Source organism: Sturnus vulgaris, chromosome 19, assembly GCF_052056855.1.
Source record: "Sturnus vulgaris isolate bStuVul1 chromosome 19, bStuVul1.hap1, whole genome shotgun sequence".
NCBI classification, from domain to species: domain Eukaryota; kingdom Metazoa; phylum Chordata; class Aves; order Passeriformes; family Sturnidae; genus Sturnus; species Sturnus vulgaris.
Window position 1 is genome coordinate 3,403,663 of NC_142261.1, and position 20,148 is coordinate 3,423,810.

General features: G+C 45.8%; 2 protein-coding genes across 5 annotated transcripts; one reads left to right on the forward strand and one right to left on the reverse strand.

The window, feature by feature from the left end:
• Window positions 1–7: 7 nt before the first annotated feature.
• On the forward strand, window positions 8–18,335 carry TCTN1 (tectonic family member 1). Of its 4 annotated transcripts, none has more exons than XM_088176000.1 (15): window positions 9–177; window positions 1,733–1,853; window positions 3,748–3,878; window positions 4,227–4,393; window positions 4,814–4,901; window positions 5,763–5,872; window positions 8,549–8,569; window positions 8,981–9,106; window positions 9,676–9,801; window positions 10,141–10,223; window positions 10,571–10,711; window positions 11,012–11,168; window positions 11,793–11,918; window positions 12,258–12,402; window positions 17,937–18,335. In XM_088176000.1, exons 1-14 carry the CDS (start codon window positions 39–41, stop codon window positions 12,399–12,401), a joined length of 1,680 nt encoding a protein of 559 aa, XP_088032126.1. In that variant the 5' UTR covers window positions 9–38; the 3' UTR covers window position 12,402; window positions 17,937–18,335. The 4 variants fall into 4 exon arrangements, with proteins under 4 accessions (XP_088032127.1, XP_088032126.1, XP_088032124.1 ...); XM_014875096.2 differs by lacking the exon at window positions 17,937–18,335 and adding an exon at window positions 13,160–13,704 and having other exon boundaries at window positions 10–177; XM_088176001.1 differs by lacking the exons at window positions 12,258–12,402; window positions 17,937–18,335 and adding an exon at window positions 13,160–13,704 and having other exon boundaries at window positions 8–177.
• On the reverse strand, window positions 13,612–19,053 carry HVCN1 (hydrogen voltage gated channel 1). Its single transcript, XM_014875098.2, has 6 exons — window positions 18,833–19,053; window positions 17,214–17,433; window positions 16,644–16,748; window positions 16,166–16,397; window positions 14,257–14,369; window positions 13,612–13,953 (listed from the first exon to the last, which is right to left on the reverse strand). Exons 2-6 carry the CDS (start codon window positions 17,406–17,408, stop codon window positions 13,888–13,890), a joined length of 711 nt encoding a protein of 236 aa, XP_014730584.2. The 5' UTR covers window positions 17,409–17,433; window positions 18,833–19,053; the 3' UTR covers window positions 13,612–13,887.
• Between the last annotated feature and the right edge of the window lie 1,095 nt (window positions 19,054–20,148).

Here is a 20,148-nt window from a genome sequence, read left to right on the forward strand (position 1 = left end):
CGCGCCCTGGCAACGCGCCGTTGCTAAGGGCGGCCGCCATGACGGCGGCGCCGGAGCTCGCGGCTTTCTTCGTCCTCACCCTCCTCCTCTTTCCGCCGCCGCCGCTCCGGGCAGAAGAGCCCGGAGATACTCGTGATGCCGCACGGGTCCGCAGCGCGCCGGCCCCGGTCACGGACGGTGGGTGCCCTCCGGGAGCTGCGGGGCACCGGCTGAGGGGGGCTCCGCTCGCGGCCTCCCTCGGGCATTCGGCCTTTGGCCTCCCCTTCCCATTGCGATCGCCCGGGATTGGCACAACCGCCTAGCTTCCCCCGGGGCTTCGCTTCAGCCGCTGCAGCCGAGGCTCGGAGCTTCCTCTGAGCACTCTGATGGTGGCACAGACATCACATAGCTGGGCATCCCCGCTGATGGTGGCACGGACATCACATACTGGGCATCCCACAGCCCTGAGGCTCGGTGCGGGTGGAGGGCAGGGTCTTCTGCCCCCCAGCACTTCTCTGACCTGGCACAGGTGCCCAGGCTGGCCCTGGATGTCTTTGCAGAGCTCCACGCACACCCCGAGCTGGCTGCACACTTTGCCCCAAGGCTCAGCCCTAGCGCTGTGGATACATTGTCATAAAAATAGAGCTCACAAAGTTTGGTTACTCTGTTCTCAGAAGGTGTTTCCCTCTGTATAATTGGCTACACTTTTATATCCCGGCGGTGTTGCCCTCAGCTGAGCTTTCCATGGGTTACTTGCCAAGCAAAACCCAGCCCAGTGCTACCTCCTTAGGGAAAAGAGACTTAAATCCCTAATCTCACAGAAATAACCTTGCAATCTAATCATCCATGTTTAAACTTCTCTTGTTTACAGGGTGAGCTAAGGATCCAGGGCTAAGCTCAGCCAACAGGGCAGTCAGAACTTCAGAGATTCCAGGAAATACCTGGATACTGTTCAGGTGGTCAGAGAACATCCAAGAGGCCACAGGGAAACAGGCAGCAGTCAAAGTGAAATAAAAGAATTAGTTATGAAAATATTCTTTGAGTGTCTTTCTTATAAAACTCTGGCCTTAATTTCCCTCATTCTGTGCTATTCTTAAGTGTAGATTAATTATAGAACAGCAACTGTCATAAACAGTTCAGTGGAGTAATATCTGTTCTTTTAATTTATAAACTTGAAAATCTCAGAGAGTTTCATGAAGTTGCCAAGTGTATATTTTATTGAGCCAGTTTACAGAATTATTAGCAATTACTCTGTGATAACAATATTTCACAGTATCTAAAAACAGAGAGAACAAACAGTTTCAAAGAAGTCAATTATGGTTGTGTTGGCACATCAGAGAAATGTATTCCTGGACCCTGAGACATCCTCAATACTTGTAAACATCTCTCTGCTCTTCAAAATATTTTATTTTTTCTTCCCCATAAGCTGAAACAAGCAGATAAACACACCTTGTTTGTAGCTCTTTTTTTTTTTTTTTTTCCTCTGAGGGCTGAGTAGGTTTTCACACCTCCAAAATCCCTATTGAATTGGGGTTTTGTTTCTCAGGGAACAGAGAGTTTTGTGCACATGTTCCAAATAGATTTGCTCAGCAGCAGAAAAGATATCTTTTAAAAATGACTTCAAGAAAACGTGAATTTGGAGAAGACTTTTGACCACTGTCAAAACCAGGGCGAGGTGAAAAGCGGGAGTGTTCGGGACACGCAGTGAAGTGTCAAGTCCCCGCTGCATTTCTCATTTCGCTCTGTGCTGCAGTTGCCAGGCTGTGTGTCTGCGACCTGCTGGTGGCACAGTGTGATGTCAACTGCTGCTGTGACCCCGACTGCAGCGCCGAGGACTTCAGCCTCTTCACCACCTGCTCCGTCCCTGTGGTCATGTGAGTGCAGAAAGAGCCAGAAAGTGTAAAATCGTTGTTCCTTTGCTGCCTGCCTCTGTCGGGGCTCTGTCCTCTCCTCTGACCAATTCCTGCCCCTCCCTGCTGCCATCCTCACCCCCTCTTTCACCTCAGTCCCTCCTGCACTCTGGTCCCAGCCAGGCAGAGCAGCAAATCCACTCATTCCCTCTTTCGTCCTGGTTCACTGTGCTCCTCTCTGCGGGGATTTAGGTGGTGATGGTTTTTTTTGGAGGGGGGGTGGAAAATGATGCAGCTTTAGACTTTCATCAGTGCAGTGTCTGAAAGTTAAGAAAACTGATACCACAGGCCACTGTGTAGATCACCAGTTTTTATCAGTAAATTTACCTCTTTGATTAGATTTGTGATATCAGCTACACAATTAATTCAGAGCTTGTTGAAATAGTGTGAGCATTTTTCTGACCCTAATTTTACAACCTGCTCCCTCACTGCCACTTCACAAACACTAAAACATTCTACCAATAATGTAAAGCCAAGAGTTGTTTCTTTGCTATTTAGTTTATCTGAAAACACCTTCACCCAATTCCATCTCAAAGAGGAGTTAAGAAAGCTCACTTCAAAATCATCATGTGCAAAAAATCTCTTGGTGACTTCTCAGAACAATAAGTGCAGCTTTTCAACCCACCTTCTGTATAAATTATGCCAATCTGAGCACCGGGGTTTATTCTTGGTGCATTGAAATTTGAATTAGCAGTCATGCCAGACTGTGGTTTCTTATTGTTCTGGCACACAAAGACTCCTGCTCCCCATTTATAGATATTTATATAGATCAGAAAGGTCTAATCAACGCCCTCCTGAGTGACACTTTAATTGCCTCGGGTGACTGTGCTGCCTTTGTCAACTGGAAATGCCTCAAATGAAGTTGTGTTTCTTAGCCCAAATTCTTTTGTGTGAAATGTTTATTTTGCATGAAAAGCCAGGGGATTTTCAGTGTCTGCAGTTGCTGTAGGTCTCATTATTTACATCAGAGTTTATCTACATTTGCACATTTGTGTTGTTTTGGCTGATCCCAAGGCAGAGGCCGGGAGGTCTCTGAAACAGCAGCAGGAGGCTTTGATTTATGATGGGATCCTATTAACAAATGACTCACCTCATGGAAGAGCTTAACTCCAGGCTTCAACATTTCTCCAAGTCCTTTCACTTCTCCAGGGCCTGTCCTTAGCTGCTCCATCCTGCTAAATAACAGTTTCACAAGGATCATCAGCTTGTGTTTGTAGCATGTAGGACACAGCAGTGCTCCCAGGCTCTGAACTGGCACATTCTGCTGCACTTCTGGGCTGTTGATGAGCCTGTGGCACAGCCTTAAACACTTTCCCAAGACAGGCTGGGTTATTTCACCTTCTGTTCCTCACTCTGCCATTTCTTTTACATGTATCTCAAGCAGGAATTTTTCCAATTCCTTGCTCAAAATGAATATTATTCCAATATCCACAAAACTGTTTTCCTGCTCTGACATCCCACTTGGTTTGTGGAAATGAAAGTGCTGCTGAGCTGTGTTTGGCCTGTGGTGCAGCTCTGCATTTTTGGGGTCTCAACCATCTGGGTCCCACCTAATTTGCCATTTTCTTTCTCATATTGTCACTGGTTTTCCCTCCCCCAGTCTGTTTCTTACCTTTGTTCATGTTGCTGCTCAGTTTCCTCTGCTGAATAAAACATATGGCACAATTCTCTATTATTTATTATTAAGCACAAAGTATAAAACAATAGGAACCTTCTAAGGATGCATGACTGTTGTACAAATTGTGTTTAACACAGTAATTTCATGCTTTTTAAAATTTTTCTAGTACTGCCTCAGTAGATGAACTTTAAAGTCTGGTCAAGTTCTAGTGGATCATTTATTTATTTTTTATTTTTGCAGAGGTGACAGGCGGCTGTGTAGTCAGAAAGCTGCTGTGTATTCTCTTGATGTTGAAGCAAATCCACCAGAAAGGATATTTAAATTAATTGACCAAGTCAATCCCAGTATTTTCTGCATTCATGCTACAAACTGTAAGTAGACTTGTAGGCAATGTTAACCATTGTGGTGTTGTTTTTCGTAAGGTACCAGAAAAAGACTGAATTTAAAACTATTTTTATTCTATTAAACCTCTCAGGAAACTGGTAATTCTGTCTGCTCACAGTCCTTATGTTGTGATGCTTTCCCTTGTGAATACATGGAATTAAACATCTGGTATTCTTGATCTTCTCTGTTGAAAAAACCAAAATTATTTGGGTTTTTTTTTTGTAAATAATTTAGCATCTTAAATAAATCATGTTCAAAGTTCTCTCATTGTTACTAAATGTTATTTCTCTATATTTTTTTCCTTAAATTATCTCCTTCTTTAAATATTTTGATAGATAAACAAGCCCTGTACCTCAAAACCCCTGAAATCCCAACTCCAGAAAATTTTGATCAGTTGCTTGAAAAATATGGAGGTGCTTCTTTCAGGGCTGAGCCTGACAGCTGGGATTTGGATACAGATGTTCAAAATCCCCCTGAGGCAAATGAAACTTCCAGATATGAGGTAAATTATCTCTGATTCATTAAGAGGTAAATTATATTTGATGCAATTAGTATTAGATTATTCCAGAAAGAATAAATCATCATTGTTTGCATCTGCTTTTAAATAATGCAGTTCTGCTGGAAGAAGCAAAATTTATATTGGTCTTTAAATATAGAAATGTAAAAAGAAGAAATGTAATCTTTTGTGTTTAGTTACGTAAAAATGAACTAGATTTTCAAGATCTTTGAAAAAATAAGTCACTTTATTTTTTTGCCATTTTCAACATAAAGCTGTAGCAGTGACTGAAGAATTGCTGCACAAAGCAGTATTGAAAGATCCTGTGGAAATAAATACTGTTATATATTTGTTAATAAAAATGCTCTGAAACTTTCCATGGGCTGAAACACACCTGTGTACCTGACTGTGCATTTTATTTGGCAGTATGGGGCTCCTGTGCAGACAGAGGATGCATTTCTAAGGCTGCCAAGTCCTGTTGTCTCTTCTTGGTGCTCTGATGCAAATCCTGCAGGTTGGAAAATGCCTTAAATCCCATTTTTTTTTTGCTTTCTAGTATTCTGCTCTAGCTTGAGATTAATCAGTTAGAAATTTGGCACATTTGCCACGAGGAATTCAGCTAAAGGTTCATAAGCAGATGATTTTCAAATCACTTCTGTTTTTCTGTTTTGTTTAAGATGTGTAATGGAAATTGTGTTGCATCTCTATTATAAACAATCAAAGTGAGATATGTAAATCCCTGAGAATCTCGTTAAAGGCTTGTTTATCCAACAATAAAACGTCCTTTTTGGCATAATTGGTTTAATCAAACAGTGCAAGGGTGACACCCTGAGGGAGGAGGGCTTTGCACCAGCCCAGCCTGGGCAGCCTTTGGCAGCTTCCCTTTGCCCAGGGCTTCCTCTCACCACTCAGACTCTGAGGCTGAGCTTTGCATTTTAACCTTTCACACAATTTCCTGAAAATCTGCAGAGGTGGAGGCAAAAAAAAAAAAAAAAAAAAAGCCACAACCAAACCCACACCTGCATTTTCCAAACCCCACTGTCATCATTAAATGTGGTCTCGTAAGAGTCGTGGTGGTGATTACAGAACTCAAGTCTCTTGTGGGAAAAAAAAATCTCGTAAAAGATTCAAAAATTAAGTAATTTTTATGAAGCTTTTTCTTCTTGTTAAGAAGTAATATTTTTTTCATAGCATTTTTTAAAGAATATAAAAAGTTTCATTCTTCAAAGCTCACATAAAACCTTATCTGCAACAGAAATGACATTTACTTTCAATTTTGCTTGTACCTAAGTTCTTGTATTGTTTTTCACTTATGGTTTTCATAATTGCTCTTTCATTTCCTCCAGTAATACTTGGTGACTTTTTTTTTTCCCAGGGTTTTTAGTAAACCAAGCCACAAAATGCATTAGATCAGTAAGTGTGGAAAAATGTGACAGCATTCAAGCACTTAGCATGTTGTTTTATATCAACTCCAGCATTTTGGCAGTAAGTATGATTTGAAACAGTCATATGGCTGAAATATTCATATTTTATTTCTTTTTGCATCTGCAGAATGAAGTAAGTTCTATTTACTGAGGGATATGGTGTTTTATTTGGATTTTTAAATTGTGGGTTGGGAAGAAATGCCTCCCTGTACAGCAGACTTTTATACAGAAAGCCTTTGGGAATGTTTTTACTTCAAGCTTTGGTTACAGAAGTATTTGCTGTGCTCTGCTTAGCCAAATATAAATAATATAGTCAAAGATAAAGTAAAAAATAATAGTTTTGAAGAGCCAAGGTCATGCCACTGAGCTAGTGCAGTTTCACATTTTTGTGCATGTTCAGGCTTTTCCAAGAAGCCCATTTACCAGAACACATCATTCTAAGAAATCTGAGTTCTAAAGAGTTGGTAAAACTTTGTACTGAAAAAAGAACCTGTCAGGTTTAATCCTTCCCATCTGCCCCTTTCCTCCAAGCCTCAGTTTTTGATAATGGGGGCTGGCACAACCTTTATGCTCCCAAAGAACATGACTGAGAGCAAGTTTCTTTGGATCCTGCCTGCTAAAATCCAGTCTGGGGTTATTTTTCAAAGCTTTGCCTACTTTTTCATCCCTTTCTGATCCGGAGGATGATGTCTTCTGTATAAATAAATCCCCTATAAGGGTATTCATGAATACAAAGAAATCACTCATGAAAAAATGAAACTGAAATACATCATACTTCAACCTGATGGCTCCTTCCAGAATCTGAAGGTCATAAAGAAACAGCAATCTCTTCACCATTAAAATTATTTTAATTTATGTAATTATTTAAATTATTTTAATTAGCAGTGAGTAACTGCCTAGAGACCCTTTCCAGGCTGCTCACAGATTCCAAAGCTCCCAAAGGCAAGGAAAGCCCACTAAGCAGTTCACACCCTCACAGCTGGGATCATTCTCCTGCTCCTTCAGGATCTCATTGAAATCAGCCAAGGATTGCTCCCAAATGTTGGCTTTTCATCCTTCTGCTGTGGAAGAAGTGGAGAAAACACTGCCTCAGAAGGGCTTTGAGTGTTTTCTCCATGTTCTCCCAAAATTAGTTCTTGTTGGCTGCAGGACCAAAAAATAACAAGAGTGGCTCAGGCCAGGCTCCAGCTGCTGAGTGGGTTTGACTTTAAAGATGAATTTCCTTTCCTGACTGGAAAAGTCCATGAGCCCTTATCCCTGTGCTGCTTGCCAAGGCAATGGCTGAGCTTGGGAGAGGTCAGAGTTCTGCCCAGAGCACTCTGGATGTCCGGAGGGATCAGATGCAGGAGCTGGAGAAGGCCTGAGAAGCTGCTGGAGATGCTCTGTGGGAAGGTTCCCTTCCCAAAGGGAGCTGGAGGTGGGATGTGACAACACAAAGGCGATGGCTCTGGGGACAGGGCGGTCACGGGGCAGAGCAGGAGCCCTCCCAGTGCCAGCAGGTGGAGCTGCCGGCAAAAGAAACGGCAAACCAGTAACTGAGGGAGCCTTACTGGGAGCACTGGGACAGCGGGCCCTACAGAAAGCCCCAGCCCCAGGAGCCTTCCCTGCCAGGATGGGCAGCTGGAGTGAGAGCAACGTTTTGGGAATTGTTGTAGATAATCTCTGCTCTCTGCCCTGGCCTGACCAGCACATCCAAGGAGCGCTGGGGATTCCTGGAATCTCCCAGCAGGATCCTCCCCGTGGTGCTTCACACACACCGTGGTTAGTGGGGGGTGTAGCTGCCAAAGCAGGGAGCTGTTCCTGCCTTTGCTGCCTCCATTCGGGGGGAAAGCTGAGGCAGCAGAGTGGCTGCAGTGCTGTCTGCCAGTGACCTCCAGACACATCATCCATCACCCCAGCCATGGATAAACAGAACTTTAGGAGTGGTGCTCACTCCTTCCACCCAGTCAGAAACAGCACTGTTCCCTGAAGGAACAGTCTATCTTTATAGAGTCTAATCTTTACAAGGACTTTTATTCATCCAGCTCATTCTGATGGCTGAGCTGTACCTTGGGATGATAAATGTGTGACAAACTGTACCTGCATCACCTTCAGGTCTCCAGCTCCCAGGAATGTGTTCCCTGCTGGGACAGGAGATGAGTCACTGCTCTCAGTATCCCATCATCATTCTGCAGAATTGCTTCATGAACAGAGTCCAATCCTTGGTAGCTTCCCAAAGATGTGACTCAAGCATTCATTGGAAAGTCAGAAAAGTAAAACTTTGACAAAATGTTGCTCCATAGGAGTACTTTACAGCCTGATTAATGACCTTAGTCTGACATTTCTGCATTTCCATGAAATATTTTTGTGGGAATTTTTCAGTGGGGCAACACATATCCATGTGCTGTATAACAAGAGAGATACTTGATTCTGTTTTATTGGTTTAGAGACCATGAAATTATGGGACAGGACAACAAAAGAGGTCTTCATTTCTTTGAGAAGCACAACCTGGCAGGTTTTCTAAACTGGTGGTCTCTAAATAATTCTAAGAGTCAGAAGAAGGAGGGGATTGGATTGTGGCAGGTCTTTATCACACTTCCTGGATACTCTGGTTTATATCCAATTATCTCCATAACATAAAAGTTATTGTTATGAGAAAGAGTTAAATAGACAAAGCCTCATCTGCTTTACTTGACTGCTATGTGCAATAGGTCAGACCTTTGCTACTGCTTTAATTTGTCCTTTTATTCTCCCCCAGGTGCCCAAATCAAGTCAGATGGTAAGTATCCTTCTAAATTAGTTGGAAAAGCTGTGGGCAAAATTCTTATTAAGTTACAGTCAGTCGGAATTTTTCACTGATTGATCAAATCTTTACATTAAAAAAATTACATCATTTACTATCAGTAATGATACTTAGCAACTCCAAGATAAAATGCTGCCTGCAAACATTCAAGCCTGATACATTCCCCTCATATAAATCTCCCTCATTTCAAGAAAATCTCTTTATTTATTTAAACCCAGCCCCTTTGGTTGAGCTTCAGCAGTACTTGTAACACAGCAGTTGTTCAGAGAATTCCTGCATGCTGTTGCTGTGGAACAGAACCTGGAAAGGTCACACACATAATCACACAGAAAGAGCCAAAATTAATTACACCCAGTGTTCAGAGCTGACACGAGTCTGTTTTTTCAGGTGAATATTACTGTCCAGTCCATAGTTGTGCAGTCTGTGAATGGAATGAGGACTTTACTGAGCAGCAGTGATGTCCTGAGGCTCCCGATGGTTTTGGATGAGCTGTGCATCAATGCAGTTCTTGGGGTAGGTCTGGCAGCCTTTTCCTCCTCAGAGCTGATGGAAAGCATCTATGCATCAAATCACTTCTGATTCCCAAACTGCAAAGCTGTCAGGAAGGCCTTGCAGTTCCCAAATTTTGTGACATCTCCAAAGTAAATATCACGGGAGAAGCACTGATTTTGGATGAAAGGGAGTGTTTTGCAACAAAATAATAACTCTGTGCAATATAACATTGAGCCAGGCTGAAATCCTGGTGTTCATTCTGTGTATGTGGCAAAACAGACAATGACATGAGTTTGGAATTTACTTTATGCTTGGGAGAAGATGATTTCAGGTGCACTAATGACAGAGAAAGGAATAGATGCTGCACATCATCTTTTAATTTTCAAGTAGATGAACGTTGTGTCTGTGCTCAGGTTTATCAAGAAGTCAGTTGTGAACAGGCTCCAGCCTGTAGAGGATATAATCCATCCCCACCATGGAGCTGAGTTTCTTAAGCAAAGAACAAAGAAAATGCCTGCATGGTTTAATTTTATTTTCTAGCTTCTCTTATGTATTTGTTCAAATTAATATCTAAAACGTTTAATTTTCAGGTGAAATATCACATTACCCACACAGACATGGGAGAAATAATAGAAGCAGCTGCTGCTTTTGTCTTGGGGGCAATTAGCAAAGAAGAACTTTCAATAGAGCAGAGCTTCGAAATCAGCTTCACTCAGGTAACTGTGGAGATGTCATGGGTGACTTGGTGAAAGACATTTAATTACAAAACTTATTAAACTTGAAGCAGAACAATTGTTAGCAGCAAGGTAAAGCAGAACTTGCCCTGGATACCCAGATGAGGCAGCATTTCAGAGCTGGGCAGTAAAAACCTCCAAAATCTCACATTTACAAGCCCCAGCTTGTGACTATAACAGAGAAAGCAAAGCCTTACTTACAGTCTTGCCCTCATCATTCAAGGCACGTCATAATCCTAAAATAACTGAAATATTTCTGTGTTTTTCAACCACTTCAGTGCAGGAAAAAAAAAACCCTAATACTCTCTGTTTGCATTGCAGGAAAATACACAGCCAGTTGCTCTGAGTGGCAATCCTGGTTATGTTGTTGGGCTGCCTGTCAGAGCAGGATTCCAGCCTCAAGGATATCCTTTCCCTGCTCCATTTCTGTTTGCTGCACTTGCTCTGGTCCATCCTCACAATCCCTTTCTAGCATGGACATCTATGAAATACATCTGTTCTCTACCAAAAATAAAAATGTGCTTTTCTGGCTGTGTTTTAGGAGGGAATGACTCAGTCCTGACTGCAATCTCCTGGGACTGTGTAGTGAGGTACATTTAGCCCTTCATTGCACACCCTGGTGCTTTTTCACACTGTGAGAGGAATCTTGAGCCATTATAGCATTTGCAGCTATATTTTAAGGTTATGATTAAGGATTCTTTTTTTGTCCTGATATCCATCAAGCATTTAATTTCCCTTAACTGTGTGTTACATCTGGCATCATTCAGAGCAGTAACAAACACAGCCAACTCACCATTCTGCACAGCACATCCACCCAGGACTGCCTGGCAGCACAGGGAGCCAGAGCCCCAGTATTATTTGGTTATAACATGATATCAGGCTGTAAGTTACGGTAAGAAGTAAATTTTTTTTTTTTTTTATTTAATGCTTTTAACCCTCTGACAACCTTTTCCCTTAGGCTCTGTTCAGGTCCTGGACCATTTATACAGCTGGAAGAATATTGAGAATGGAGTATTTAATTATAAAAAATGTCATTTAATTAACAATGGTCTTTCTCTTGGAAAGATTGTGTACATTAGCAACTGTAGCCAGAAGGCTTGAACAGAGCAGAGAGCAAGGAGAAATGATGACTGTGCCAAACCAATGGATTTTGCTGTAACTCCTTTTTTTGTTTTGTTTTGTTTTCTGAAAGAATTACAGCAGCTATGAATTGCCAGCCTTTGGCTCAGACCCTCCTTGATGTGCTGAAGGGCCAAAGCTTCCCTGAGTATGTGGCCTCATTTGGGAATTCTCAAGCCCAGGATGTGCTTGACTGGGTGCCAATAACTCAGCTCCACATCTCAGAACAGGTGAAAGTTAAACCATTTCCACCCCTCCACCCTCATGAGATCTGTGCCTGTGCTGCAGCATCAGCTCAGCTTCACACCCTAAAAATGCAGGAACCAACTGGAGGAGAAAATGGGGCTGGGAATGCAGAAATAAGCTGGTAGAAACTCATGGAATATTCAGAATATTCTTGCTGTACAAGTTAGGTTTAATCAATGCAGGCACCTTAGCTATGGATCAGGGCAATTATTGGGTACAAAATGAGTTGTTTAAACACAGAGGGAAGGAAAAGAATCAGTGTTTCCCCTCTTAGTCCAGGTCAGGGTAAGAGAGAGAGAAGCACAATAGGAGGCTGTGGATGGTTTCTTGCTTGCTTCAGCAACTAAACAGTGAATGGTTTCTGTAACCAAAAGCGTGATAGTTCAAGAAGAAATGCATAAAAATATTTAAGATTGTAGCCTTCAAAATTCTGCCCTGGCAGAGTTCAGGATTTGTCCTGCCCAGCAAAAGTGCAGGGTCCAGCTGTTCTGGTAACCCCCTCAGTGAGCTTTCTGGGGACATTCTACCCTTTTAATAACATGAATAATTAATTACTGTGATGGTTTCTGCAGAAAGCAGAGAATGAGATGATTTCTTACACTTTGCAGAGCTCATGCCAAATACCAGTGTCACTGGGAATAGAAGTGAAGTGGACTAAATATGGATCCCTGGTCAATCCACAAGCCAGGATAGTGAATGTTACAGCCACAATCACTACCACCACACTGAAGCAGGTATGTAATTAAATTACAGGATTTAAGATAAAACAAGTGGCTTGTTTTCCTTGGCCATCAGCTGTGTGACAGTGACCCAGAAAATCTCATTATCTAAAGGCAGCACTTCACATTAGAATGTATTTACACCCAGCAGTTCTCTTCCAGCTCAAACACAACTGTGGGCTCCTTGCCAAAGCACACTCCAATAAAAATCTATACATCATTTATGGAAAGAAACATGGAACTGTATGAAAAAAACCAAACAAACAACCTTTTTAACAAATATAACCCAGACCAGATAAAACAATTGTACAAATAGAAAACAGAAGCTAAGTCCTGTTTGTATTTTCATTGCAGCTTCCCTCAGGAAGGGAAAGGATTATTCCTATAACAAGTTCTGTGGTTTTCACTGACATTTCTGCACCTGCAGAGCCAAGCTACAAAGCTTGGCCCACCATTAACATCAAGTTACCCTTTGACTTTTTCTATCCTTTTGTCTAAGGTAAGTATGCATCCAAAAAAAGCCATATTTCTGCTTTATCTTATTTTTAGTCCACTGTTTATCCTTTGACTGTGATGGGCCATCACTTTGTTCTAAGTTGTAGATTCTGGGCTAAAATTGGCCAAGAGAGGAAGGGTGAGACCTTGTGAGTGTTCTCAGAAGGTTCAGGGTGAAGAAACCCCCATGAAGTGGAAAGTACCCAATTATAACTCTGCAGAGGACAAAGGTTGCAGTTTGAACTTGCTGGTGGCTCTGGCCCAGTCACAGCCACCACGTGGGACCCAGCCCCAGCCTGCCCAGCAGAGGCAGGAGGGACACACAGGGAAAGCAGGTTCATTATCCCAAAACAGCAGAGCTAAATTGCTAATTAAACTCATCATGTGCTATTAGATAAAGCCTCTGCTTTATCTCCTTGCATAGATGAATAAGCCACATATTTCTGGCTATTTTTCCCACACTACTAATTAATTACCTTTTTTAAAAAAATCTGAACAGTTGAGTTGTGCTTTCAGTGACCCCTTCAGCTGAGTGGGGCTGAAATCCATTGGAGACACCTGCTGCAGTCACCATCTCTCAGAATTCCCACTTCTTAAACCTCCCTTTTGAGCTTTCAAAAAGCCTCTCCACAGGGACACTCTAGTACCTGAAAAAATTCAAACACCAGCCTGGCCTTTTAGAATTTGCTTTTTCATGGCTTTTCTGGAGTCTGACTGTTCCCAGCAGTGCACTCACCTACATCTGTTCTTACATATTACAGTTCTTTTAATACATGGATTTATGAGCTGTGGAAACAAAGAACTTTGCAGCCCCATGGGCTGTGAAGGAACAGTGAAAAGGGAAGAAGAGATGAGGGAATGCAGAACTGGGATCTGCTGCTGGAACAAGGCATTGTTTGATGTAAGATGGCACATGTTTGCCTCTATTTTGGGGCTGATTTCTTTGTCAGGGAAAGGAGTGGTGTGTTGGTGTTTCTGAAATGAATGTTACATAAATAACAAAGTGGCACAAGCAGCAACAGAAATGAGGAAACTACCAACAGTATGAAAAGAATGGCTGGCAAAGATTTGTATTGATGATGAACAGGCAGCTGGTGGAGAAGAAATTACCTTTTCATCCTGGGTTCTTATAATTTGTACTTCAAGTTTGTTGCAAACAAAGAATGTTATTACAGAAGAAAAATATTTTAAATAAGTGGTACTTTTCTGGATGTATAGCTTGTAAAGATATGTCTTTATTAAGTTATTTTGCAGTTTTGACTGTACAACTGTACAAGAAAAGAAAAAAAAATACTGTTTACAGGGACTGTGTGTGATTAATTTTTCAGTAGAACTATTTTTGCCATCCCAAGGTCTGATCAAAGTGGGGTCAAATAGAAAATGTTTATAGAAAACAGAATACAAGAGGAAGCAAAGAGACAGAAAAACCTTTCAGGTCAAGCTGGCAGATTCCAACACAGCAGAATTCCCACCTTGGAAAACTGGCCTCCTATTTTTGCAGGCTGAGGAGTCCATGCTGTTTCAATATGTTATTCAGCCTCTCGATTTCTTGCTCCTGTAAGAGACAAAATTCAAATCATTAACAGACTGCAAGCAGCTTCCCAGCTTCCCACAGCTCTTCCCACTGCTACAGTGAATCTCCTGCTGCAGGAAAACAGCACAACCTGGCCAAAAGAAGTGGGGCAGAGGTAGGGACATCATTCCTTGGAGGAGGAGCAGCCCAGGCAGGGCTGTGCTGCTTCAGCCCAGCTCACCCCACACTTTCCAATGAGGAAACCAAGCCAACAGTGCCAACCTTGCACAAGGATCCCCATTAGCAGGCAAACCCAAATTAAAAGTGTTTGTTTTTTTTTTTTACCTTCTCCAAACAGCTGTGTTCCAGTTGTTCCACCCTTGTGGCAAGTTTCAGGTTTGCTTGCTTTAACTTGGACACTTGTTGCTCCGAGCGGGTCTTCACCGATAAAATGATTCCTGTGGAACAATCCACAGTGGGTTTGCTTTACATTGTAAAACAGGAGTTCACAGCACACAGGCTCTGTGCTCAAGGAGTTAAACATGTTCCTCTCCAGCTCAGTTCTGTCATCTTCAACCACCCTTCCCAAGTGCTTTTCTTAATGAGGAAGAGTTTGAAATCAGCCACGGGGGGATTTGGATACCGATACTCTGCTGGGAGAGGCAGCCTGGCCTCAGAGCTGAATTAATCACTCTGACTGTCACTCAAATCCTGAATCTGAGTTTGGCAGAGCCCTGGGATGCAGCTGGGGCAGCTTTGCTGTGTTTTAGCAGTTTTAGGTGTGACAGCAGAGCAAGACGTGGGCCATAGGGCTCCTCCACCCCCTGGGCCCATCACTCCGGCCTGGCAGAACAGGACCTGGCACATCCCAAAGGAGCAGGACCTGGCACATCCCAAAGGAGCAGGACCTGGCACATCCTCGGGGCCACAGCGCTTTGGCTTGCACAGCTGCAGTGAGAGCAGGCAGTGTCTCCTCATGGCAGAGGTGTCACTTCTCTATGAGCACTGTTGGGTGATTCCAGATCAACTCAGCCCCCACACTGAAGGCATTTTGTTCCCATAAAAATAAAACAAAGCAGCTTGATGAGAGCATGAAGAACATCACGTTCTCCCTCCTGACACAACTCCTCTGGATCATGGCTGATTCCAGTGCTCCAGGCACCGGTTTGGGCTCAGGGGGTTCAGTTCTCCGAGGACAAAGCAGCGCTGCTGCTCATTTGCATTGATAACATCGACAGGAACTGTGCCCAGGCGCTGACACCCAGTACCCCAGCGTGGGGCAGATCCCCTTCGTCCCTTTTTTTAAAGGGGATTTACTTGTAAATGCAGTCCAGGATTTCTGCTGTAAAGTGAGGCTCCCACGGCTCCCACAGCCACATGCAAATCCGGTTTCTCTCTGACTTTCACTCTGAACTAAGGAAAGCCACAAGCTGCTCTCACATCTCTCCTTTCTGGCTGCACCTTCTCCCCATTGAAAGGAGCCGAGGGCAATGGGCACAGCCCCAGCAATTCCCTCCTCTGATCCCAGCTGTGTCAAATATGGAGCACCCAGCAAAAGTGAGAACATCAGCACAGGACAGAGCTTGAGCTGAGGTTTCATGCAGGAATTTGAGGTCATCTCATTGCCATATTTTTTGGAATCCCAAAATTCCTTCCTCAAGAAGGAAGAAAATGTTTGCAGCTATGCTTATTTCGGATGTGTCTGAATTTACATCTATTTGCAACAACTTACAGTTACAGTGAAATGACTAAAGCCTGAACTGGGGACATTTTCTATTTCTCTTTTTATGGCAAACCCTTTGAATTCAAGCAAGAAAGATCTAGAGTAAGATCAGGACATTCCCTGCAGCATCCCTGGAGGGCATAATGGAGTCACAGCAGAACCGAGTATTAAAACCTACTCTGGTATAGCAGCAAATTCAGGAAGACAGGGACTCCCCTGCCAAAAGGATCCTACAAGGGAAATTCAGAACCATGAGCTATCCCTCTCCACTAGAAGGGTGCAGATAATGTTTTTTTTAAGGGGGAATGTGCCTGGTTGCCATGCACCTGAGGCATCACACCTCGAGCAGCAGATTGTCACTGCTCCAAAGAAATTGCAGCCTGATTAAAGCCACATTCCAGCCAGGAAAACCACACGGGTGGAACTCTGAGTTCACTGGGAGACCAAGACCCCTGGGGCTGGGTTTGAGAAAGGAACAAAGCCCAGGTAATTCAGGGAAGTTTGGCAAATCCAGCCTGGCCCTGCACCCACCATTGATGATCCGGGCCACCCTCCAGAGCCGCAGGAGGATCAGGAGCCCCACGGCCTCAAACTCGTGCTCCCGGAAGAGGAGGATGATGTCGAGGATGAAGGACACGATGACAACGATCCCATCCAGCACCTCGAACTTGTGGTGGAAGAACTCCCGGCGGTAGACAAAGACTTTAAACCCCACCTCAACCAGGAAGATGGTTAAAATGGACAGGGAGAGGTAGTGGAAAACCTGGGGAAAGAGCACAAGTTTAAGGCAGGAAGCCCCAGGCACACATGGGCAGGCTGGAAAGCCTCTGCTGCTCGAGGGCACCTCTGGTTTGGCTCTACAAGGAGAAGGGCTGAGGACTTCCCTTCCATGACCACTGGCTCAGCAAGGCTGGAAGTCCAGGTCCTGCCTTGCCCAGTCTATCCTGAGGGCTCTGAGCCACCAAAGGGAGGGAACTGCTGTTCATGTTGACGTTTCCCCACATTTTACCTTCGGGGTTATATTATATCTGTCCGGATGGATGATTTTCAAATCCATAAGCAATTCCCCAAGAACCAACAAGGCATCCAGGATTACCAAGCAGACAATCCCGATCTGTTGGAGGAGAAGAACCATCATGAATCCCATCCCAGCACAGACAGAGGAGCAAGAGGAGCCAATGTAGCCCTTCAGCTAAACACACCCTGATTGCCCACAGCCCTGATTTGGCCGTTTGTGTTTTGTGGAACTTTCCATTGCTGCTGTTCCCACTGCCCCTAATAGTGGGCTGTTCCACATGAACCACCTGGCTCCCCACCAGACCCTGCTTGGCGTGGGGAGCTCGGGGAGCTGGAGGACAGCACGTACTGGAGCCATGGTGATTGTGCACTGGGGCTTGTCTCCTCTTAGGAGACATCTGCACCTGCAGCAGGCTTGCTCTGTTCCAACAGCACAGCTCAGCTCAGCAGCAGCTGCTGCTCTTTGCACCGTGGGAGCACAACCTCAGTGCTCTCCCTGAGCTCCATCCCACAGTGGCTCTGATGGCACAGATGCCCTCGGCCTGGGTTTGTTCTGCCTCACCTGAAACCTGTGAGAGCTGAAGAGCTTTTTCATCATGTACTGGAAGGAGATATTTCTCCTGGGGGGCTCCAGCTTGATCTCTCCATCTGGCTGCTTCTCCCCAGCCTCGTCCTCCTCCTCCCATTTCCGATAGTCGTTGTTCCATTGCACGGGGTCATCGCCCACCACCGTGAAATGCTTCAGGTACCTGGACATGGCTCTGGATCAAGTTGGCATCACCCTGAGGGACAAAAGCAGAGTGTCACCTCCCTGTTTGGGGCTGACCAAGGATGCCAAATCTTTCTTTTTTCACCCAGTGAGGGTGACAAGAGTGTGACATTCCGACACGACACGGCTGGCTGGGCTCTGCTGACGGGAAGTTGCTTCATGGTGATACCGCTGGTTTTGCATCACCTCCCCCGGCACCACGCGGAGCCCCTGCTGCCTTCCCAGTTCTGTTTACACCCTGCCGTGCTGCTCTACAACACAGAACTTCCTCACAAAGTATTTCCAAACTTCTCCAAACAAAGCATTGATTAGAGGAGCAAAAAGCTCCAGCCCTTATCTGGCACCTCGTGATGGAGGTGGGGGCAGCTGCCCTTGTGTTTCGAACACTCATTCAGGGAAGATGTTGGTCAAGCTGACCCCAGCATCCTCACCCTGAGGCCACACTGCCAAGATGAGGAACAGCCATAATTTCCCTCTATTAACACCAATGACACGCTGTTATCTCATCCTTGGCAGGCAAATTAAACAGGTGATGCCCACATCCCGACCTGGCAGGTGAGTGACATTGTCCTCCCCATCTCCTCCCGTCCAGAGCTGACCTCACCCTCGGGCATCCCGGCTTCAGCACATCCCTGCAGGTACCCAGCGAGGGGCAGGACCATCAAACCAAACTCCCGATTAAGGCCACACTCCAGCAATAAAAACCATACCAGTGAAACTCCGAGTTTGCTGGAAGAGTAAGACCCGGAGGCCTTCAGATGGGCTGCGTGGCTGCCTGCAGGAGAGGCTCTCGTGTTTTTATCACAACCCCACCAGCATCCCTTCCTCTTTGGGTAGCCCCACGAGGCTGTCTGGCCCACAAATCCCCCGAGATCCGCTCCTGCCGCCAGCACATCCTCGTCCCGTTCTGCGGGCACCCGTCCTTGCCCAGAGCCGTCCGGGGAGCTCAGCACCCCACTCGGGGTCCCTTGGCCCGCCCGTGCCCCAGGGCTGCTCGCCCTCTCCTCCACTCCCCGGGGCCGCGGTGGGCTCCGCTCCCAGCTCTGTCACCTGCCGGGAGGAGGGAGCTGGTCCCACGGTGCCGTCACAGGGGCAGCACCTTCGTTCTCTGCCACGGGAGCGGTCCCGGGCATCGAGCCCCGTGCGGGACGGCCTCGGGGCTGCCGCGGGCCTGGAGCCGCCGGTGGATGGAGCACCCGGGACCCCGGAGCTCCCCAACCTCCCCTGTCCCCAGCATTGAGCGGAGCGGCCACGGCGACGCCCAGAGCAGGACGGAGCCCGCAGCCGCGGCGGGACCCCGAGGGGAAAGACGTGGCAGGCCCGGGAGGGTCCCGCTGTGACCCCCCCACCCCAGCCCGCACCCACCGGGCCGAGCCCCGGGACCCTCCCGGCCGCCCCCAGCTCCCCGGTACCGTGCGCGTCCCGGCTGCGATCGCCGCCTCCCGCCGTCCGCGGAGCCTCCCCCGGCCCGGCTCCGCCTCCCCCCGGCCAGGGGCGGCCCCGCCGCCTCCTTCCCACCGCGCCCCGAGAAACTTCAGCGGGTCCCCGAGCCAGGCCCCCGTCCATCCCCGACATTTCCCATTTCCGCGGCCTTTTTTCCTGAGGCTGCCCGCGGTTCGTCCCTCGGCGGGAGCTGCTGGAACAGGGCACGCCGGATGGAGTTTAAACTTTTTTTTTCATGGTTTTTAAACTTTTTTCCCCATCACCCGAAACAACAAGCAAAGATCCAGGAGAGTCGCGAACCTAAGCTGTGACTCAGCCGATCCCAGAGAGAGCTGCTGAGCACGGACAGATTAGTCCCGTGAAGTCGGTGGAGGTCCAGGGATCAATGTGAGCCGTAAAATCCAGGAATCGGGCCTGGATTAATCTGCCTCCATTTATAGGCTCGTGTTTTGTCAGAGGCCTCTTCGTGTTTATTGTTACCCCCCGATCTCTCAAACACAAGCTGGTTTGGGAAGTCCTCAGAAAAACTCAGCTGTGAAAAGCACCTGGGACCCAGCTCTGTGGCACCTCTGCTGGGACAAACTCGGAATATTCCTAATTTTGTCGGAGAAATAAACATCTCTCCAGTTCTACATTTCTAAAACTCAAAGATGTTTCTTTGAAAATATTTCCTCCTAGAGTGTTTAAAGCTTTTCCTGCTTTAATATAGAATATCTTATAGAGTATTTCTAGCACTTCATCCCGAAGCACACATCCCTGTTGTCCTTCCCAGGGTGATGGGGAATGAGCACAGGTTACACCTTCCTGGAGCTCCAAATCCATCCCTCAACCATCACCCCAAAACGTCAACTTACAGAGTTCTGGAGTGGGACAGCAAAGGCACAGCCCTGGACCTGGGGCAGGGAGGTTTAGCATAGGAGTTTCCAGTTAATTTGGGCATTTTGGTTTCAGCTGAGCCCAGCAAACAGCAATCAGGTAATGGGGGAAGATCTGCACTGAGAGCTCATCACATCCAGCCCCTTTTGGATGAGGTTTAAGGAGAAAACCCCCACCAGGAAAGGCATGTGTGAATAAAATCCCCATTTTTCCCTGTGGCCTGAGCTCTGCTGGGGACTCGGTTCTGATGCTCCAAGGAAAATTGATGTGTTGTTGTTGTTGAAGTCAGCCTGACTTGGAGCTGAACACAACAGCAGCCCTGACACATCCAAAACAAACCAGAACAGGCAAGAATGACCTGTGTGGAAAACCAGCCTTTCCACAGCTGATGGCAAGGACAGACTTCACC

Excerpts from the sequence above, each read along its gene's own strand:
- TCTN1 (XM_088176000.1), top strand. The coding sequence starts at position 39 with ATGACGGCGGCGCCGGAGCTCGCGGCTTTCTTCGTCCTCACCCTCCTC. Across the intron at positions 10,224-10,570 it reads GCAGGATTCCAGCCTCAAGG|ATCTGGCATCATTCAGAGCA; the intron begins ATATCCTTTCCC and ends ACTGTGTGTTAC. Across the intron at positions 11,919-12,257 it reads CTACCACCACACTGAAGCAG|CTTCCCTCAGGAAGGGAAAG; the intron begins GTATGTAATTAA and ends TTTTCATTGCAG.
- HVCN1 (XM_014875098.2), bottom strand. The coding sequence starts at position 17,408 with ATGTCCAGGTACCTGAAGCATTTCACGGTGGTGGGCGATGACCCCGTG. Across the intron at positions 16,398-16,643 it reads GATATAATATAACCCCGAAG|GTTTTCCACTACCTCTCCCT; the intron begins GTAAAATGTGGG and ends CTCTTTCCCCAG. Across the intron at positions 13,954-14,256 it reads AACACAGCTGTTTGGAGAAG|GAGCAAGAAATCGAGAGGCT; the intron begins GTAAAAAAAAAA and ends TGTCTCTTACAG.